The sequence below is a fragment of the Streptopelia decaocto genome (assembly GCF_964273445.1).
Source record: "Streptopelia decaocto genome assembly, chromosome: 6".
Lineage (NCBI taxonomy): Eukaryota > Metazoa > Chordata > Aves > Columbiformes > Columbidae > Streptopelia > Streptopelia decaocto.
This window is the reverse complement of record NC_138660.1, coordinates 33,994,952-34,013,505: the sequence shown is the minus strand read 5'-3', so window position 1 is coordinate 34,013,505 and position 18,554 is coordinate 33,994,952. Positions and strand designations below refer to the sequence as shown.

Below are 18,554 nucleotides of genomic sequence, written 5' to 3'. Positions count from 1 at the left end.
GCCATGTGGGCTTGGTCTGGGAGACACTAAAATGACATACAGTACAAAAATAATTGGCTCAAGAAATGAGGTATGAGTAAGAGGAGGTTGAAAGCATTCTGCTTGCCTAGGCTGGTGCCTGGTATGCAGGTATTGTGAAAAAGGATTTATGTCATTTAGAAATAAATCATGGACCATAATTAAACCTTGATTGCAATAAATTTGCTTGCTGTGAAATTTTGGATTCGTAAATACAGGATGATTTCAGCAGGAGCAAAAATGCAGAAAGAGGTTGTAAGCACGTTTGACATTTACACGTTTGACAGCTTACACATTTTTGTAGGCGCAGTATTGACTGCAGCGGAACTGCTAGAGGCGAAATGTTTCTTGGTTTCTACAGCGTGCCTCATTTGTCTGGAGTGCACCCAGTTGCTAAAATAAAGGGCTGATTTAAAATGAATAGTTTATTCATAAACTTCATCAATCTTTCCTGTTCTGCTCACAAAATAGTGAGCAAATAGTTGCTATTTCTAAGAGTTTTTGTTTGGATATTAGAAATATTTTTTTCTTTGTGTCTGGTATCGGTGTAGAATTTGAACTATTAAGCATTTGGGATGTTTAAGTGCTTGTACTTGGCTTGTGTTTGTGTGCTAGTGGGGTCCTAGTGCTTGTACTGGAGCATAAGGGTAAAACTTCATCTCTGTAAATATTTTCTGGTGGGCAAATATATATCCCATCTAAGATTGGGAACACTTGATAGGTGACCCCCACAAATGCCTTCTTCAAGGAAACGAAGTGTTCCTGCCTAGCTGGAACTGTACTTGTATAGAAGTAGCTGCTTAGGATAACTTCTGTTTTGAGAGCTGTGGCAGCATTATTACCTGAAAGGCCTTGCTTCGTACCTTTCAGAAATCTTCATCTAAAAGCAAGAAAAAACCCAAAAGCTTGCTTCAAGCCCTTAAAATGGTCAGTGAGATATCAACTGTAAAATCCACAAAACCAAAGACAACAATCCTTACCCATTATATACTTTTCTACACTCCTTTGGCTTTCTGGGGTTTGATGCACAGATACTTGAATGCCAAAACCTGCTGCTGATGACTTTGGCCAAAACCTGTTGGTGATGACTTTGCTCTTCCAGGCACTGAACCCTCAAGAGGCAGAGGAACTCCAATGCTACTAGACTGTTGAATCAGGGAGTACTTAATGCTTCAGGACCACTGCTCGTGTCACTTTTAGAGTTGGCTTATCCATGTTAATGTACATTTTTGCACTTTGTGCCAGTGCTATGTGATTGCATTTTGTTAGCATGAATGCCCTCAGGATATTTGCTCTTGTGCTTAGTACATCAGGAAAGTAATTGTATTTTTTTATATAGAGCTGACCATTGCAATCAGGTTTTTCTGCTAAATGTAGCCACTCAGGAAACAGAGGTGATATTACACAGCTGGTGGTGGATTAGAATGAATGCCAGTGTGGCCAGTTCACCCCAGCTGGCAGCTGAGCCCTTATCCAGTTACTTGATTACACTGTGCCTGGTGGGATGGGAGAGGGAATGGGAAAGGGCAAAAGCCAGAAACATATCCTAAAGAAAGAAAAATAGTGATGCAAAAGCAGTCACAACCAGCCTGGCCAGTCCCTGAGCAATGGCTACTTTGGAAAAACTCCTTCATTTTTATTGTGGAGCATGGTATCAGATGGCATGGAACAACATCCCTTTGGTCACTTCGGGTCAGCTGTCCTGGTTGTGTCCGCAGTCTCTTTTGCACTCCCAGCCCACTTGCTGTGGGGGTCAGGATGAAAAGCAGATAAGTCCTTGATGGTGTACAAGCACTGCTCAGCAATAGCTGGAACACCTGTGTGTTCCCAACACTCTGTTAGCTCCTAATCTGAAACAGAGTACTGTGCCAGCTGCTGTGAAGAATACCAACTCCATCCCAGTCAGACCCAGTGCAGCAAGTTATGATTTGGAACAGCAAGCTGTGCATTTAAATAAACTTGGCAAAATAGTTAAATACCTAGGAAGAGGCTGAAGGTGGTGAAGAATTCATTTGGAAGTGGTTGCTCAGTTTGTCTGGAAGCAGAGTTGGAGGAGGTGGTGAATGATGCTTGAAGATGCTGACAGTTGCTTGCAGGTTAACTTTTGCAAGGTTGTTGCGAAATCAAATAAAGGATTTCACAGGCTTGCTGCAAGTGTACATGGAGGAAGTAGTATTGCAGTAGCTCTATGAACCAGTCAGGATCAGTTAGCCTTGCTTTGCAGACTGGGTGCAAAAGCTGTGGTGCATGATAGGGAACCCAGATTCAGTCCCTGTTTGTGTGGTGCTGTGCCAGGAGGTGGGTTTTTAAGCTTTATGTTTGTGCATGTATGAGGGGGGTTGATGAAAAAAGTAAAACTACAAGAAGTTAAGATAGTGCTGCAAAGTCTGTCTCAGAAGAGAGGTGATTGAGCAAAGTGCCTGCTGACAAAGATCAACCGGGATCTCTTCTGGGTCCCCAGGTGGGCTAGGGGGTACAGGTGTTTATCAGCAGTGGTCCCCTTTGCTGTGAACTTGCTGTCTAGGTTTATGGTGAGCCTGTTCTGTGGCCCCTCCCTAGGACATGAGCCTGTGGCTGGCTTGGATGGTTTTTGCTTGTGCTATACTGACAGATAATGTGGAGGGCTGTGGCAGGTGCTTGGTGGCTTCACTGATAAGGTCTTTTCTGCTGTGGTTCAATCCTGGAGCTGACTTGCTCTACAAACCTACGATGAGATGCACATAAGAGGTGCAGCAGCAATTCTTCATGCCGTTTCTTTCTTTTATGTGGGTGTAGGTAGCTGCCACTGGACTGAGAAGCAGGGTTATCCTTGTTGCAGGAAGGACCAACACCCACTGGGGCCAAGTGGTCCAGGGAGTCTGTCAAAAAGGAAGATCTGAGCTGTGGGGAGCAGCTGTCCAGCACCGTCGTCTGTCTGCATCACACCACACTCTATATCTTGTCACTTTTACACAGGATTAGCACTCTGTGCTTCAGTTGGCAGCCAGGACACTTGCTCCTTGCTGGGGATAACCATCTCAGTAATGGGTGGGCAGGAGCAGGTGGCAGTGCAGGTAGAAGATGGCAGCTGGAACTGGAGTATATTCCTGCCAATAGGGAATCCCTTATTGAGCAAGACTTCTCAAAACTGAGACGTGGTCCCATGGGGAATACTTAATGTAAAAATGAACAGTACACTTTAGGCTGCTTGGGGTTCACTTTTGTAAGGAGAACATGACTAGCTGTGGATGGTCCCCTGAATAGTCTGGGTTTGGGGTGTGTCAGAGAGGAGGGAGGCTTTATCCTAGCTTTAGGCTTTAATTCATTTGGTTGTCAAGTGTGAGATTAGGTAGACTGGATTTAATGTTAAAATTGGGCTGATAATACTTTTTCTGAGAGCAGTGTGCATGGGGTCAGAGTTGATTCACCTGTGTGACCATCAGCAATTCACAGTGAAAACTGTCAGCAGATGTGTGAGACAAGTCCCTTTTGGGCTGTTTCATTTAAGCATTTGTCAGATGCCCAAGCACAGCCCTTGAATGAACTGATAAAACTAATTGCTCAAACTAATTAAATGAGTCTCACTTAATAAAAATACACCACTTTTCATCTTTTCAACAGAGAGGACACAGGTGCTCGTGCCATCTCTAATATGGGAGAGCAGGGTCTGTGTTGTTCTCAGTGCTGGGGAAAGGAGTGATTAGGACAATGCTCCAACATGAGACAAAACAGTGCCTGGAATTGCCTGTTTTGCTGCTCCTGACTAAAGTAATTATCTAAAATATATGCTGATTTAAAACTTGAGCTCATCACTGGTGGATTTATATCTAATGTCTAAAACCTTGTGTAACTGCTCAGAGACAGATAAAAATGACAGCTTTAGTATTTAAGAATCCTTGAAATTCAGTTGGACTTCTCATTTTTCTGGTTATGGATCTTAATGCCTATGGGAAATTATAAAAATGTTATAATTTTTTAATTGAAAGATTGTAACTTCAAGGAATAACTTTTTTTTATTCATGCTAAAAATTCATGTCTCTCGTTTTTCTGAACACGCTGAACCTTCTTGTGGCTTGAGCCAGAACAACCCTTTGTGTGTTCAATTACAGGGATGCTGAGTGGTGAGGTTGAAATAGCATTAAAAGGAAATGCTGGTATTGTGACTGAGTGCCAGAAAGGCTGAGCCTATTTTAGCAGTGCAAGCCACTTCCAATAAATGGCAGCATAAGGCTCACAAAGGACAGAGTGTGACACTGGTGGCTGTACTTGGCAGGTGATGGATTCAGAAGTGGGAGATGAATGTTTTGCCTGGTTTCACTGAAGATTTCAAGTTCTACCAGGGTTTGGTTTGACCGGTAGTTGAAAGCAACTTTCTCTAAGAATGCAAAAGGATATAACAGCAAAACTGAGAACATGCCCTAGGGACAGGGAGAAAATCTTTAAAATTATTAGTATGGTCAGCAAACTTAGTATATATATGTGCGTATATATACTCATAGTCCTTTCGTTTTTCAGGTAACAATATTTTGGTCTGGAGGTAATGTTTGCCTTGCATCAGCTAGAAAGTTGTGCCAGTGACCCTGTAAGAGCTATTACTGCTGACCTGGCAGGCACAGGAAATATAAATATTTAAAGATTCAAAGGCTCAAAGTAGTGAAGTGAGACCTCTGAGATTCTGCAGCAGCCTGTGATGTTTGAGAACAGTCTGTGTTATTGAGGTTTTGTTTGCTGTAATGTGTGCTTTCTGTTGCGTCACTCCCAAAGTCCACTTCCAGCAGCAGGAACTCGGTAGGTTTAGGCTGCGTTCAGTAGAGCAACATGTCCAGTGCACCTTAGAAATGTGGTGCAAAAGGGGTCAGGCATTGTCTCTGTGCTTCCCAAAACAGTTCCTTTAATCCTTGTAAAATGACGGTTAAGACATCAGTTCAAGTGTTTTTTTAGTCTTGACATAGAACAACTTGGTGAGTTGATGGCAAACCTTGCAAAGCATGGAACTTCCATGGTATGAACTGCAGACATAAGAAATGCATCTGGTTTCAAACATACTACTGTGTGTGTGGGAAGCAGAGTTGTCACTATATTCACTTTGCTTTGCTTTACCCTCCTTTTGACTACGAGATCTTCAAGTGCTTTACAGCAGAAGGCTCTGTGCAGGGTACCATCTTGTGAGAGCGGAGAAGTGGGAAAAACAAAGACTTATTTGCATCCCAGGTGGTCGAGGACTGGAGAATGTTCAGCAGCCCATGGGCAGTGTTTGCACTGGCTGTACAATTGTCTGCTGTTTCTTCAAAGGACATTTAGACAAGATCTGAAGGCATCAGAGCTGAGTGGTGTATATGAACTGTAGATCAGGTCTCAAAGCCTCTGTTAGTCTGAGCAAAATCTAGAAGTTGTTCTCCTACCTCTCTCAGCTGATGTCAAGACAAGAGTTAGTCTTCTGCCTGTGTGATGAAGTTACCCATGGAGAACTTTTAGGGAGCATTTTGGCTTTGCCAATGCCATGCGGTGAGATCAAGGAGGAAGAAACAAAAAAACTATGCACACACACACACACACACACACAAATTCAAAACAACATGGGTATTTTTGGGGTTGAGTTGGGTTTTCTTTTATCTGAAGGGACATAATTAACTTTCATCTGTCATCTGAATGTCCGGAAAACAAGGGACCAGGAATAGCTCCTCGGTGCCTGGGATGCTGTTCAGGCTGTTTTCAGAGTGCAGACATGTGATGATGCTGGATGATTTACATTTGCAATGAAAACGCATCTTGTAATTATCGAAATTTCACTCACAAAGAGAAATTATTGTTCCCTTAGTTGTCTGGGAACAGACCTGACTTGATTGCTGGAAGTGAAAGTGGCCTGAAAATAGTCATCTAACAGAAGCTTTTTAATTTCCTCTTTTCTTAAATAGCACGTATCTGTTTGCTGTGTAGGTTAAATTGGATACAACCCCTTCCCTCTGCTCCAAGGTGCTTGCCATCTGGAACTTGATTATAGTGTAGTCAAAGTTTAGTCCTTAAATTCCTTAAATCAAAAGAGTCTTTCTGTATCTCCCTGCCTCAAGTTTCAAGGAGTTTTGTGTTTTGGGGGATTTAACTATAACATTTGTCCATTCTAAAGTGATGCATTTGTATGTGTGTCCTTTTGCTTTTTCTGTCTGCTCTGCAAGCCCACTCTAAAAGCTTTCTCAGCTTCTTCAGTTTAGTTAATGAGTGTTATCCTGATCAGAGACATTGTGAGCTTCATTGCTGCCACTGCAGCCAGAAGCCTTCATAAAGCTGCAGATGAAATTTGTGACTTCTCCCTAGTGCTGCCTGGTGTGTTGGTTGTGTTCCCCTGAAAGCCCATATAATTCCCTGGGATGTGCAAGGCAGCAACACTAGGGCATCTGGCAATGGGTCAGAAACATTTATTGTCTCATTTTTCACACCTTCTGCATTTTGTTCTGCCCTGTTTTTTTGTTGGAGGCAAAGGTTTCACCTTTTGTCACTTCTCCAGGTGCTGTGGCACGGTTAACTAAAAGGGCTTGTAGCACCAAGTAATTCATGGCAGGGTCCTTATTAGCAAATGCCAGGAGCTGGTCTCTAGAGGAGGGCAAGGAGTCTTTGCTCATTCAAGAGCATGTTGTCCTCGGTTTGTGCGGCCATGCCTGTTCTTCCCTCAGCACAGATGAAACAACAACTTTCCATTGTGAATGTTTCAGTGACTGAACAGTCTCTTGGGTTCAGGAATTTGACCTCAAAAGTCTTCTGCAAACTACTGAATTTCAGGTTGAATTACAGTTACTCTTTACAAATTTAGTGGTGTTTCCTAACCTGACACTGATGAAAACCTCAACATTCCTTAGAAACCCAGAATTCAGGACACTTTGAGTCTGAAAATGTAGTGTTGGTTCCACTTGCTTAAATCTACTGAAAGCAGAGATTTCCAAAGAGTGCTTTTTTCAACCCCCTGCCCCAAAGAGAAGTAAACTGTCCTTCTCTTGTTGGTTACACCTGGACTGTTAGCACTAGGCAGGTGGTACCTGTGGAGGTGCGTTACCTGCGAGTGGGGACAATGCTGCACCCTGCTCAGACCTGCATTTTCTCTCAACAGCACATGCCTGAGGCTGTTTTCTCCACAAACTCTCACTTCTCTCCATTCCCATCCTGTCCACCCCCAGTTTCCACCTCTTCCCCAGCTCCTGTATCTGTTTGGATTGAGCATCCTCAACCCAAACACGCCTTTGACACGGTCAGCGAATGAAACCAATTTTGCTGTAACATGACTCTACTGGAGCATATAATATATCTGTGGAGAGACAGAATAAATATTTACCAAGTTAATTACAGACTTAATGAGCCAGGATTCAGAGAGGTGAAATAGCAAACATTGCCATTCTCTGGATGCTGCAAAGCAAAGCCAGATCTCCAGAGAGGAACCTTCATTTCATTAATTTATTTTATTCATTTCATAAATTTATTTTTGAGCCCCTCTCAGCATTACTATTAATACAATCCTGCTGGCAGACTTTCCTAGTAGCTACTGTAAGACTGAAGTCTTTAAATGCTGCAATTGGTTCAATAGTTAAAGTTACTGTTGGACTGGACACAGTGCTGTGGCTTGGCAGTTAGGAAGCACTTTTACAAATTTAGGTTCCAGTGGAATATTAACAGGTCCCGGCATACAGGAGGCAGATGGTTCCTTTTCTAGGAATGAAGTCAAAAGCTAAATGTTGTCCAGACTACTGCAGCAAGTTGGTGGTGAAGTGTACTGGAAAACAGTAAGGACCTTGGAGCTCCAAATGCCAAGTTCTTTCCATTCAAGTGGTTTGAGTGGTCTTGTTTTTTGTGCTTCATTACCGCAGCAGCAGCATGATTGATTGCAGAGAAACCACAGTGTGTTGGGAGACTTCCTTCTTCATCTGAGGCAGCATGGTCCTGTCTCTGCTTGCAGAAAAGTTGGTGGTAGTGCAACAGATGCTGTTCTTGAGAATCTCTAGCTCAGTTTAAATCCCATGCATTGTGGTGCTCTGGTGTGGTAGCAGGCACAGAAGAATATTAGCAACCTTCCTATGGTGCGGACAGTAGTTAAGGAGAAATAGGAAGAAAGAATGGCAGACCCTGCTGCAGATGAGTGTGTCCAAGAGCCAGGAGAGAGTGTCTTCAGCTGCGGTGAACAAGCAGAATGGACGTACAGAAGAAGCTCTGGCTTTTGACTGGGCAAAGCTTCAACTGGTGTTTTGGATCATGTTCCCAATGCTGGAATCTAAGTTGGCTGGTAAAAAATGCCCACCCCTTTCTGGAATATGCACCCACATCCACCTCTCTGAGCAGCTGTTGGGTGGGATGGCACACACGTGGTGCGGCACTAGCCAGTAATGTGGCCCTGGCAAGATTCCTCCTTGGTGCTGTCTCTGCTTGTCCTCACCAGGCACGGGTTGTTCCTGGCACAGTCTCTCTCTGCTCATGTGCAGTTCTACCAACTGGCACACAAACTCTTTCCTGGGGAGTACTGTGGCTCCAGAGGTTCCTGTTGTTGGATCTTGCAGTAACAACAGGGAATTAATCCAGTGACCATTAAGGTCCAGACTTGGGCCGTTGCTTCTGTTGTGTCTTAGAATTGCATTGCCTTGATGGGGTTTTGCCCTGAAGTCCTTTCAGTGTGAGTGATACTTACCCAGCTCCATCTGTCAGCCAAGGGCTCAGATACCCCTGGTGTGTGATCAGCTGCTGTTCTGCAGTCTGACAACCTAACAACCAAAAGCAACTTTATCCTCTTCCTTATCAAATATAAGCCCTGGTATTTTACATGCTCCCCTGTCTTTCTTTGAGTGCTTGTCACTTGAGAAGTTTTAAAAATGACCCCGTGCCACATAATTCAAGTGGAGCTGTGATTTGAAGGTTAACGGAGGAATTTCACACATGGAATCTTAAAAATGAATATGGTCAGACACACCTCTGCTTTGTGAACAGTCAGCAACGGGTGAACTTGTTTGAAGGCAGCAGTTTATTTCCCAACTCTCATAGACATCCTTTATGCCCTTAAAACCCAGGTGCTTCTCTGAATGTTACTAGAAGTGTTTCAGTGGTTCTGTTGTGGGGTAGTTGTGTGTTCTACCACATTGTGTGTTGGAGAGGGTATGGGGAACACCCAGCCCTGTTGCAACCTGGCTCCAGTTAGTTGAGTGCTGAGGTGTCGGATCTAGCTCATCCTTGTAATTGCTTATGGTGTTTTCCATACTGAAGTCAGGCTGTACTTTTTCAAAAAGCCCATTACTTTCTGTGCTGAAACTGGAGCCTGAGTTTCAAGGGGATCTGACAGGGCAAATCAAATGTCCACAGATGCTTTTTTGTTTGGGTAACTGGGCTCAGGCTTGGTAAGAGTCAAAGCAATGTGGGATCTCCCAGGAGCGTGCAAGACCAACAGACTTGGGGTGTCCTAAGGGTCTGCTGTGTGTCTTCTGCCTGGGAGGCTTCTCTTGGGTGCTTTGGCTTCTGGAGTGGTGGTGTCAGACAGTTCTGTGTGGGTGGGCTCCCATTTTGTGCTGAGGAATTCTCCAGTTGTTGAAGAACATCAGCTTGTAAATGCTTCCACTTGCTGCCGAGACACAAAGGCATTGGGTCTGGTGTTATGGAAAGAGTTGTCTCAGCAGCTTTAAATGGGTAACTAATGGCTGAAAGTGAACAAAGTAACTAGATTCTGCCTTTGGCTATGGAGGTATCAGGAATTCGATGCTTCCTTGTAGATGCAGTCCTGGGAAAACGGCACTGTGTTCCATTTCTTATCAGAACACTACTGCTAAATGGAGAAGAGCTGACAGCAAATATTTACTATCAGATCAATTATGTTTAAAGTGCAGTGTCTGTAGCAGAGCTTGGGCACAGAAAGGTCAGGTGTAGGATCAAGGCTGTATTTATATAAAGACAGAGGAATATGTACTGGAAAACCTTGCTTAGAAAGGGAAAAGACCAGAGGAATTTGAAAGTCACACTATGAGGATCTTAATTTTTGTCCTCACACTGAGCGTTTTCTCGTGTTCAGGTAAGTTGCTCAGGATGGAACCACATCTTCTTCCTTACAGTGGTTGAGGGAGGGAAAGTCCAACACTGCAATGAACTTCTAATGGAACTATGCGTCTGTCTCAGGGTTTCCAGTGTATGACTATGAACTACCTGTCACAGAAGAGGCTCTCAATGCTTCCATTGCAAAGATCAATTCTCAGTCCTGGGGGACAAACCTGTATGGTGTCGTCAGGAGCCATGTCACAAGAGTAAGTGTGCAGATAATGGAGATCCTTTAGCTGAAATGTGCTTTGCTGTGGTGGAAAACTCTGTCCTCCCAACCCTGGACACCCATATTTAGTTGGAGTTTTCTGAACTGTTTGGAAGAGGGTGGGTTTGAGGTATTATCTGAAGCTATGGCTTTAGGAACCCAGATATTCTTTGTATGTTGTTTTGTAGCTAAAAATACTTCAGGAGTTTAAATTTTCCACCCTTAGAGTGGAAAGCTTTCAGGGATGTCTTGTAAGATTTTGGTTAAAACTGGTGGTTTTAAATACTTCTAGCTAACTGCTTTGCTTTTGGCATAAAGTAACCTGGTTCCTTTGAAGGTCTCAGCTGAATATTTGTACTGCAAATTAAATGCCACCACACACAAATTTCTCCAATCTGTTTTTACATCATCTGTCTCTACACAGCAATTCTGATATAAATCTGCTACTGTCTAAATTCAGGCAGGAACCCCTTATCTGGCTTTAAATTGTGCTGCTAAGAATTAGGTTGGATACCCAGAGTTAAGGAGCTGAAGCTTCCAAATTTGAAGTTAGCATGTTCCTGAACATCCTCAGAGCCATTGTGTTTCTATAGATAGCATGTATTGAATCTTCTGCAAGAAGACATGACAGTATGACTTTTGGATTAATCTAGTTTAGAAAAAAAAGGTTAAAAGCACTGGGCGTTTTGTTTGGGTTTTTTCTTGTTTATTTTACTTGTTTTGGGGTTTTTTTTGAGTCTCCTATCTCAAGATAAAACATTGATTGGACTGTTAGAATGAGAAAAGAAAATCATAATGTGTCAACAAAAGCCACTGAACTCTCTGAAGCCTGAAGTGATGTGTGCATGCTGCCTATTGAAGCACCTGAGCTGACAAAGAACAACTCTATAAACTGCATTAATGCAATTGCTTGCAGTTGTGTGATTTCCTTGCCAAGTCATGTATTTGCAATAGACTTCCCAGCAGTCTATATATCCAAAGCTGAGCAGTTAGCACCATGGTTCCCACAGAAGGGATGGTAGCATGCAGGGGTAATGCAATGCTTATCTATCTTTGACAGCCGCTGCCCCCCAGTTGGCTCTGAGCAGTAGCAGGATCCCACAATGGCTGTGGGGTGTCAAGTGAAACCCCTGTGGAAAACTGTGCTGCTGTTACCAAACTGGCCTAAGAGTAACTCCTGAGCACAATAAAATAGCCTTTCTCACATGAAGTAATTCACTCAAAATTGGGCACTGACCCATAATGCCCTTATGTCATCTTTCTTCTTGACAAAGCATCAAGGTTGTTATGTAGCAGGTGCAGAAGTGACAGAGACTAATTACCTGTTGGGTTGACTTTCCTTTTACCAGGTTGACATGTGGAACAGCAATGTTTATAAACTAGAGCTGCAGTTCAGCGTTCGTGAAACTGTGTGCACAAAAGCTTCAGGAAGAGACCCGTTCACTTGTGACTTTAAAATTGGGCCTTTTGTGGTAAGTGTGTGAGTGTGATCCCCTTGCTCCATGCAGGATGTTTTCAGGATATATCGAAACAGTACTGTTACTGAAGAATGACTGGCTTTCTAAAAACAAAAACAAACATAAGCTGCAGCATGGGGTGGTTGTTGGGTGGGAAGGTTCAGTGCTGGGAAACTCTTCTGCCTGGTCAGTGGGGGATACAGGAGCTGCTCTGAGCTGAAAAGGAGACGTGTGTCTTGGAGCAACGTGCAGTGAAAGTGTCTACGTGCTTTAGGGCCAAATCCTGGGAGGAAAGTATACCTTCTTTTCTAAGCGGAAAGGGTAGAAAAATGGACCTTTTATATGCTTTTGCCTATTATGTATCTAGGCCCTATATAGAGGCTATACGTAGTGCAGAGTCCCACTCTGTGCTGAGTGCTGATCTTCAGATTTCTCAGGTCTCTTTTCAGCCTGAGATAACACAGATCGGGCTCTTGATACAGCTCTTGCTGCACTCTGATGACCAGGCTTGGTGAAAATACATGAACTTTTAATCTGGACTTTTCTGTTCACACTTATTTTTGCCAAAACCTGGCTCCCATTGCAAGCTGCTGAGCGGTTGTGTCCTGTTTGCATGAATCTTACGAAGCGTTTGGAGGAACTCTTTGAATCCCTGTGTGCAATGACGCCATACTATGTGTCATACTTCTGCAGAGATTATCGCTGCATCTTTTTGCTGCTCCAAGCTGAGCTCTTCTCACATCTTTTTTTCCTATGTGAATGGCTGCCGAACTTATCTGTCCTTCCCAGACATAGTCTTTAGGGATGAGGAGGGCTTCTGGGAAGGCACTGGACAGAAGGGGCAAAGGCTTTCCTCATAGCTTGCTAGTGATGCTACTACCTCAGGAGGTAGTTTACCCCATGAAGAGGGGGGTTAAATGTATCTTTGGGTATCACTACTCTTGAGCTAAGCAGCTTGTGTGTGTGTGCGTGTGTGTGTGTAGATGGGACAACATAGGATAGATGGTGGTTGCTCTTTTTTTCTTCAAAGACACATGGGTTGGCTACTGTGAAGTTATCACTGGGTCCTAAACACACACCATCTCTCCTCTTTTGTTCTTGGGACAATATGGTATGAAAGATAGTGTGGGGATGTCTGTTTTCTAAACTTGGGTGGCAGGTTTTGCTGGAGCTTCTGTCGAATTGTGGACACAACTTTTTTAAAGGTAGTTTAACTTTTAGAGCTGGAGATGCCATCAGCATAGCCTTGCACAGCTCTTCTGTTTGTGATTGTTAATGCCAGAGCCGTGAGAAGGATTCAGAGATTTTCTTCTGCCTCAAGCAAGCTTGAGACTTCATACAGCTCATTTGCAATTGTGGAGCAATAACTTCTGTGTAGTTGTATGCTGCCAGAATATATTGGTCTGGCTTTAGCCTGCTCCAATAATTTGTTGGATGATAGTCTTGCTTAAGTTGCTTCCTTTTGTAATTGATTTTTAAAATCCCTGTACAGATTCCCTTCCCCTGGTGAAACTCCCATGAGATGGTTTGCACTGTAGCTTTGTTCTATAAGATTTGCTCTATTTTGATCTGTTACAGACAACTGCTTTCTGCAGAAGTGTTGTGGATGTTTCTGGTGAGCTGATCTCGAACGTTATTGTGCAATGCCATCGTGGCACATTCAGCTCTGAATCAATGAGCAGTGAAGAGGTAAGGAAGGGGAAAACTGACTTCTGCTGCCTGGAGGAGTGAAAATTCTGCTCATGCTCTTGTAAGGAGAAGTCAGGTGTATATGTGTGCACTACAACTCCTGTTGCAGTTGGAGGTTTTCATCAAAAAACTGAATGTGGTTTAAAATCCAGCTGTCTCCTGTAATGCCTCTGCTTTCCATCAGCTGAGAGGTTTGACTTTGCTCAATGGATGCCTGGGGAGAGTGTGAGTCTCTGCGGCAGTCTGGCACATTCACCAGCTCCAACAGTCTGTCTTTATTAATGTATAGACTATGTGCCTGGAGAACAGTGACTAGCACATATATAGACAGAAACAAATAGTGATGGTTTTCTCTCTGTTACCAAACCCAGCCCTCAGCTGAGCATGTCATCACAGGATAGCTGAAGAACATTTGCTTTACTGAGATTTGTGTTCCCTTTTTGAACTCTTACTTGGTTATTAAGGTGTAATTAAACACTGACCCAACCTGTGAATTCCTGCTGTTTTTAAATCATGCCAGTGTCCACTTTTTCCATTAACTGACACTTGAACCTGAGTGCCTACATTTACAGCACAGATCTATGGTAGGTGTTGTGCTTGAGGATTTTATGTAGGGAACAAAGATAATTTCACAAGCAAAGTGCCAGAGGATACGGACAGCTTTTATTTTTGGAAGATGCAAGGGAATAAATTAATAGCTTGAAGCAAATATGATTCTGTGTCACCTTCTCTTGATTTGAATTGCCAAATTAGCTTGTAATTATTATTATTTTGCTGTTGTTCAGAATCTCTATTCAGAGCTAGCTAGTGAATGCACCACAGGAATTCTTGATTTGCAGAGCAGAAAGTCTCCATGTGAAGTACTGAAATATGTAAGGTAGCCTTGGACATTCAGTCTGTCCTCTGTGGGTGAAGCATAACTCTTGTTTAATAGGGTACTCAGTATAAACACTTGCTTTTACAAGCAGAGATCTTCCTGCAAGTTGTCTTTAACCATCACTTAAAATTCAGTACTGCTGCCAATATTCCTGCTGGGGAATGTATTTCCTGCAATGTTAAGAAGGAATAAATGCCAAAGGGAATTTTATGTGCCATAATTGCACATGGAAAGGGAAGTATTTCTTTCTGCAGAGGGCTGCAGCAAGTGCACTGCAGGTCTTGCTCTAGAGCTGTAACTCAGTTCAAGGCACCCCAGCCTGGCTGAGATGGTGTGGTGGACCTGTGATGGATGGTGTTGGTGTAGCTCCTGTCATGCTGGTGGCATTTGGATAGGAGAAGGAACTGTGATTGAATAAGGCTGGGATAATCTTACTGGGATAGACACCAACAAAGGAAGAGTATAGAGAGCTTTTACAATAGTAATTTGGGATAGATGAGTCTAAGAGGTACCCTGTGTGACAGCAACAGGCTCTGTTCTCCTGACTGTATCTGTACTACAGGGAGGTCAGATAAGGTAGGAAGTACAAAGGATGTTGACCTACCTGCAACTGCAGACTTTCTTTAGCAACGTCACTGCTTTGCAATAGTATCAGCAGTAATCTTGTTTTCAGATAAATTAAAAATGAAGCTTGGAATTACTTCAATGATCACATAGTACCTGAGGAAATGAAGGAGCAGCTGGCTTCTTGACAGATGAGCTTTTTAAAGAAACATTTTTAATTACAGATGATGCGTATGCCGATAATGAACCCCAACAGAAGAGGCAGCAGTCACAGGGAAGGTAAGACATTTCTGCCATGCTGACTGTCCTGTCACATGTTGGTTTGCCTTTTGGATCATCTGTTTGGGCCATCTGAAGATCATCTCTTGGAGGGAGACCAGCAGTTTGCTCAGGTCATGGCGAGCTGCTTTTTCCTGTGCAGAGGGGTGTCCCATTGAGGAAGCGGTGAGGGCATTGGGCTGCTAAGTTAGGGCCGTGCTGAGGTTTGAGTACTATATGTATGCATTTTCTGGATTGACAGATTTTTGCTTTCATAACCAGTACTTATGTGTATCCTTGAGATTGTCCTGATGATGTGCAGGATGCCGAATGAACACGTGTTTGAAAGCCTATAAGACTTGTGTATGTCTCCGTGTTCTTTTTTTTAGATGATGTATTTGCTCCTGAAGCCTTCCCTTCAAGTGGAAGAGGTGGCAGCCGTGGAGGCTGGCATAAACCCAACTATTTCAGGTCTGACAAGATAGAATAATATGGTTTGGGTGAGTACAATTAGAAGTGTGGCTTTTATGCATCCTAGGTCTGCAGGTTTTGTGGCAGAGTGGGAAAGTGACTGATCAGGATGAAGGAACTTTTGGGAATGTACTTCTTGGCTGTGAGTGTGTTAAAAACCATTTTATTCCAGACATTTGTAGGACTTGCTTATGGTGAGTTTCAGTGACCCAGAATACAAACAGCACTATCAGCACCTGTGACAAAAGTTGATGGGGGAGTGGCAGTCTCTGGTGCCTACAGGATGGCCCACAGAACAAGGGTCTGACCAGTTGTCAGGGCAGCAGAAGACATTTTTGATTTTCCTCTTGTTGCTTCACTCCTAGGAAGACACCCCAGCTATAGAGCTCACAGCTTTCACTCACTCTCAGGTGGTCTGTCCCATATGCTCAGGCAAACACCAGTGTCCTGGTGTGCAGGTAGTATGAACAGTGTGCAAGAAAATCAATTTGCTGTGCTGAGTTTGGCAAACAGCTCAAGCCTTTAGGTACAGTTCTGTGTTTTTGCCTCCATCTCTTTTGGCTAGGAGACTCAAGTTTCTGTCTTAAGGTTTCATGGGTCCTCTGGACCTTACCCAAACTGGTTGCCCTTAGCAGGGATGTCTCACTTGACTGTGGGATATGGAACCTGCCCTGGCTGTGTATGGGCAGAGACGCAGATGAGTTGTTTGGTACCTAGTTCTGCCCCAGTCCTTCAGCAACTTACCTGCTATTTTTGCACCGGTGCTCTCCTTGCACCCACAGTTTGTTGTATCTATTTATACTGCAAACTCTTGGAGGAATGGTCATGTCTTTGTGCTGAATCTAATGCAACTAAGGCTGCACAGTTTATCAAACAAAAAAATGAATGTGGTAGAAAAGTATCTGGGAAAACCAAGATGCAGTACTTAGGGCAAGTGTTTTTTGCAGAGAAGCTATGAAAGAGGTGTTTGGAGCTCAGTTAATGGGAATGATAATGAAAGGTGCTCAAGATTCATTGGAGCTGGTAAGGCCTATCCTATAGACACCAACTTTGCTCACCTACTTCTGAGGCTCCATGTGGCGGCAGCTGTAACTGCTGTTGATATTTTACCTGCTATCTCACGGAGTTAATCTAAAGGGAAGTGTTTTTGTAAGAGTTGTAGCAATGCAGAACAGCGATCACTCTTTGGCATGCTTAACATTTTTAAAGTAGTTGGGAAAGGAAGAGGAAATGACTTTCAATGTGATTGTAAAGGTTTCGTGCGATCACTTGGGTGCATATTGTTAGCAGGTCTCAGTCCCCGTAGAGGGTGCCAGAACTGAATGCTCCATGTGTGGAGCTCAGAGTAGGCCTGCTGCATTGGAAACAGGACAGTTTTAGATGTAATTTAGCACTGATGACTCACCAGAAACTAACACATGTTACTCATAAGTGGATCTGTGGTAAACCTGCCTGTGCTGAGGGAGACATATCCCCTACTCGCCTAGAAACTAGATATGAAAGGAAAAGCCAGTTGTTCTGCTAGGTCAGGTCTGTCATTGTAAAAGTGATTTCATTAAATTCATATGTTATTTTAGTTTATCCGTGAACCAGCCTTTCCTATTACAGGACTCTCTAACTTTTCTACATGTCTTTGAACTTCCTTGAGCGTGTTGCAGTGGCGTTCTGGTGCGCGCTCTGTGTCATTCTGGGTAGCTTTAATCCAGTCTGGAAAGGCTGAGGCTTACGGAAGAGTAGCATAAGGTTGACTTTCTGTTCCACAGAACATAGGAACAAATTTTGTAAGTGCCTAACTGTGGTCTGCTTCTGAAAAATCAGTCTTTGGCTGGGTAAATATGAGCTGAACCTTCTTCAGCCTGTCTTCCAGAAGAGTTGTGGAGAAGGAGGTTTATGAGCTTGAAATGAGCAGACATCCTTTTCTTTGCATTTGGAAAATACCAAGTATATGAAATTAATTATTAGACTCTCAAGAGGAGCTGTCCTCATTAAGAAGCAATCAAACGTTTTGTGTTCCTGGATCTAATGCCTAACAAATCTCAATCTGCAAGCTGAAAATCATCTTGAATGAGAATATGAAACAAATGGAAATAAATTTATGGTTCTTGAAATCCTGTGCAGTTTGAATTTTAATACTTTGTGCTTGCTATTGAAGTTAGGTTGTGTCATTTGCAGAACTGTGTTTCATACCAGTGTCCTAGGTTTTGGACATCTCAGAGGCAGATACATCAGGAGATTAAGGGATATTTTTCAAAACTCCTTGTTTTTCCTGATTTTATTGATTTGACTTATTAGCTGCAAAGTCTGGAGAGAAGTCGTCTTAATTTCATTTGTATCTAGAATTAGAGGGTTTCATCAGTTGGTTTAATTTGGAGCCACATGTATCCAAATTATTTCATGTATTTGAGGCCAGCGAAGGTTATTCATGACTCTTTTTTCCTGGTGTTTTGGGACCTGTGTGATCATGGCTGGCACTATTACAAGCCATATTGTGATGCAGTGTTTAGGTCATGAGAAATATCTGCTGTGTTTTGAGATGGCAGTAGCTCAGATGGCTTGGCTTAGCTTAGCTGAGAATATATTGGGGGAGTCTGGGGCAATAGCAATTTAATAACAGAAGATTTTCATCTCTTACTCAAAGATCCTGCTGTTGACAGACAAAGCTAGACAAGTTCAGGTGAGAAATGAAATGTGCTGTTGTGTGTTGTGGTTTGAGGTTGGTTGTGTTTATTTTTTTTACGCAACAGTATGGGTAACTGACTGCAAAAATTACTAAGACACATGGCTGATGGGTTTTTTATGCTGGATTTCGTGTTTTCTGAATTAGATCTTATCTTTTGGGCTGGAGGAATAATTTCAGGGAAATTCTGTGCCTGACTCCATGTAAGAAGCTAGGTTAAATTATATCACTGGTGCTTTCTGGCTGTTCTTATTTGTTAAACAAGCTAAATATTCAGGAGGGGGGGAAAAAAAAAATCAGTGCAAT

The 18,554-nt window shown here is 43.0% G+C and overlaps 1 protein-coding gene across 4 annotated transcripts in view; it reads left to right on the top strand.

Annotated features, from left to right (window-relative positions):
* The first annotated feature begins 2,244 nt into the window (after positions 1–2,244).
* Positions 2,245–18,554, top strand: part of SPP2 (secreted phosphoprotein 2) — an 85,959-nt gene continuing 69,649 nt past the window's right edge. For 3 of the 4 annotated variants that reach the window (XM_082055681.1, XM_082055679.1, XM_082055680.1), the window contains exons 1-6: positions 9,930–10,024; positions 10,129–10,253; positions 11,605–11,727; positions 13,291–13,401; positions 15,067–15,121; positions 15,490–15,600. In XM_082055681.1, the coding sequence (XP_081911807.1) occupies positions 9,976–10,024; positions 10,129–10,253; positions 11,605–11,727; positions 13,291–13,401; positions 15,067–15,121; positions 15,490–15,590 (564 nt within the window). In that variant the 5' untranslated portion in view covers positions 9,930–9,975 and the 3' untranslated portion in view covers positions 15,591–15,600. Of the gene's footprint in view, positions 2,317–9,929; positions 10,025–10,128; positions 10,254–11,604; positions 11,728–13,290; positions 13,402–15,066; positions 15,122–15,489; positions 15,601–18,554 lie in introns of those variants that run through there. The other variant, XM_082055682.1, reaches the window with a different exon arrangement.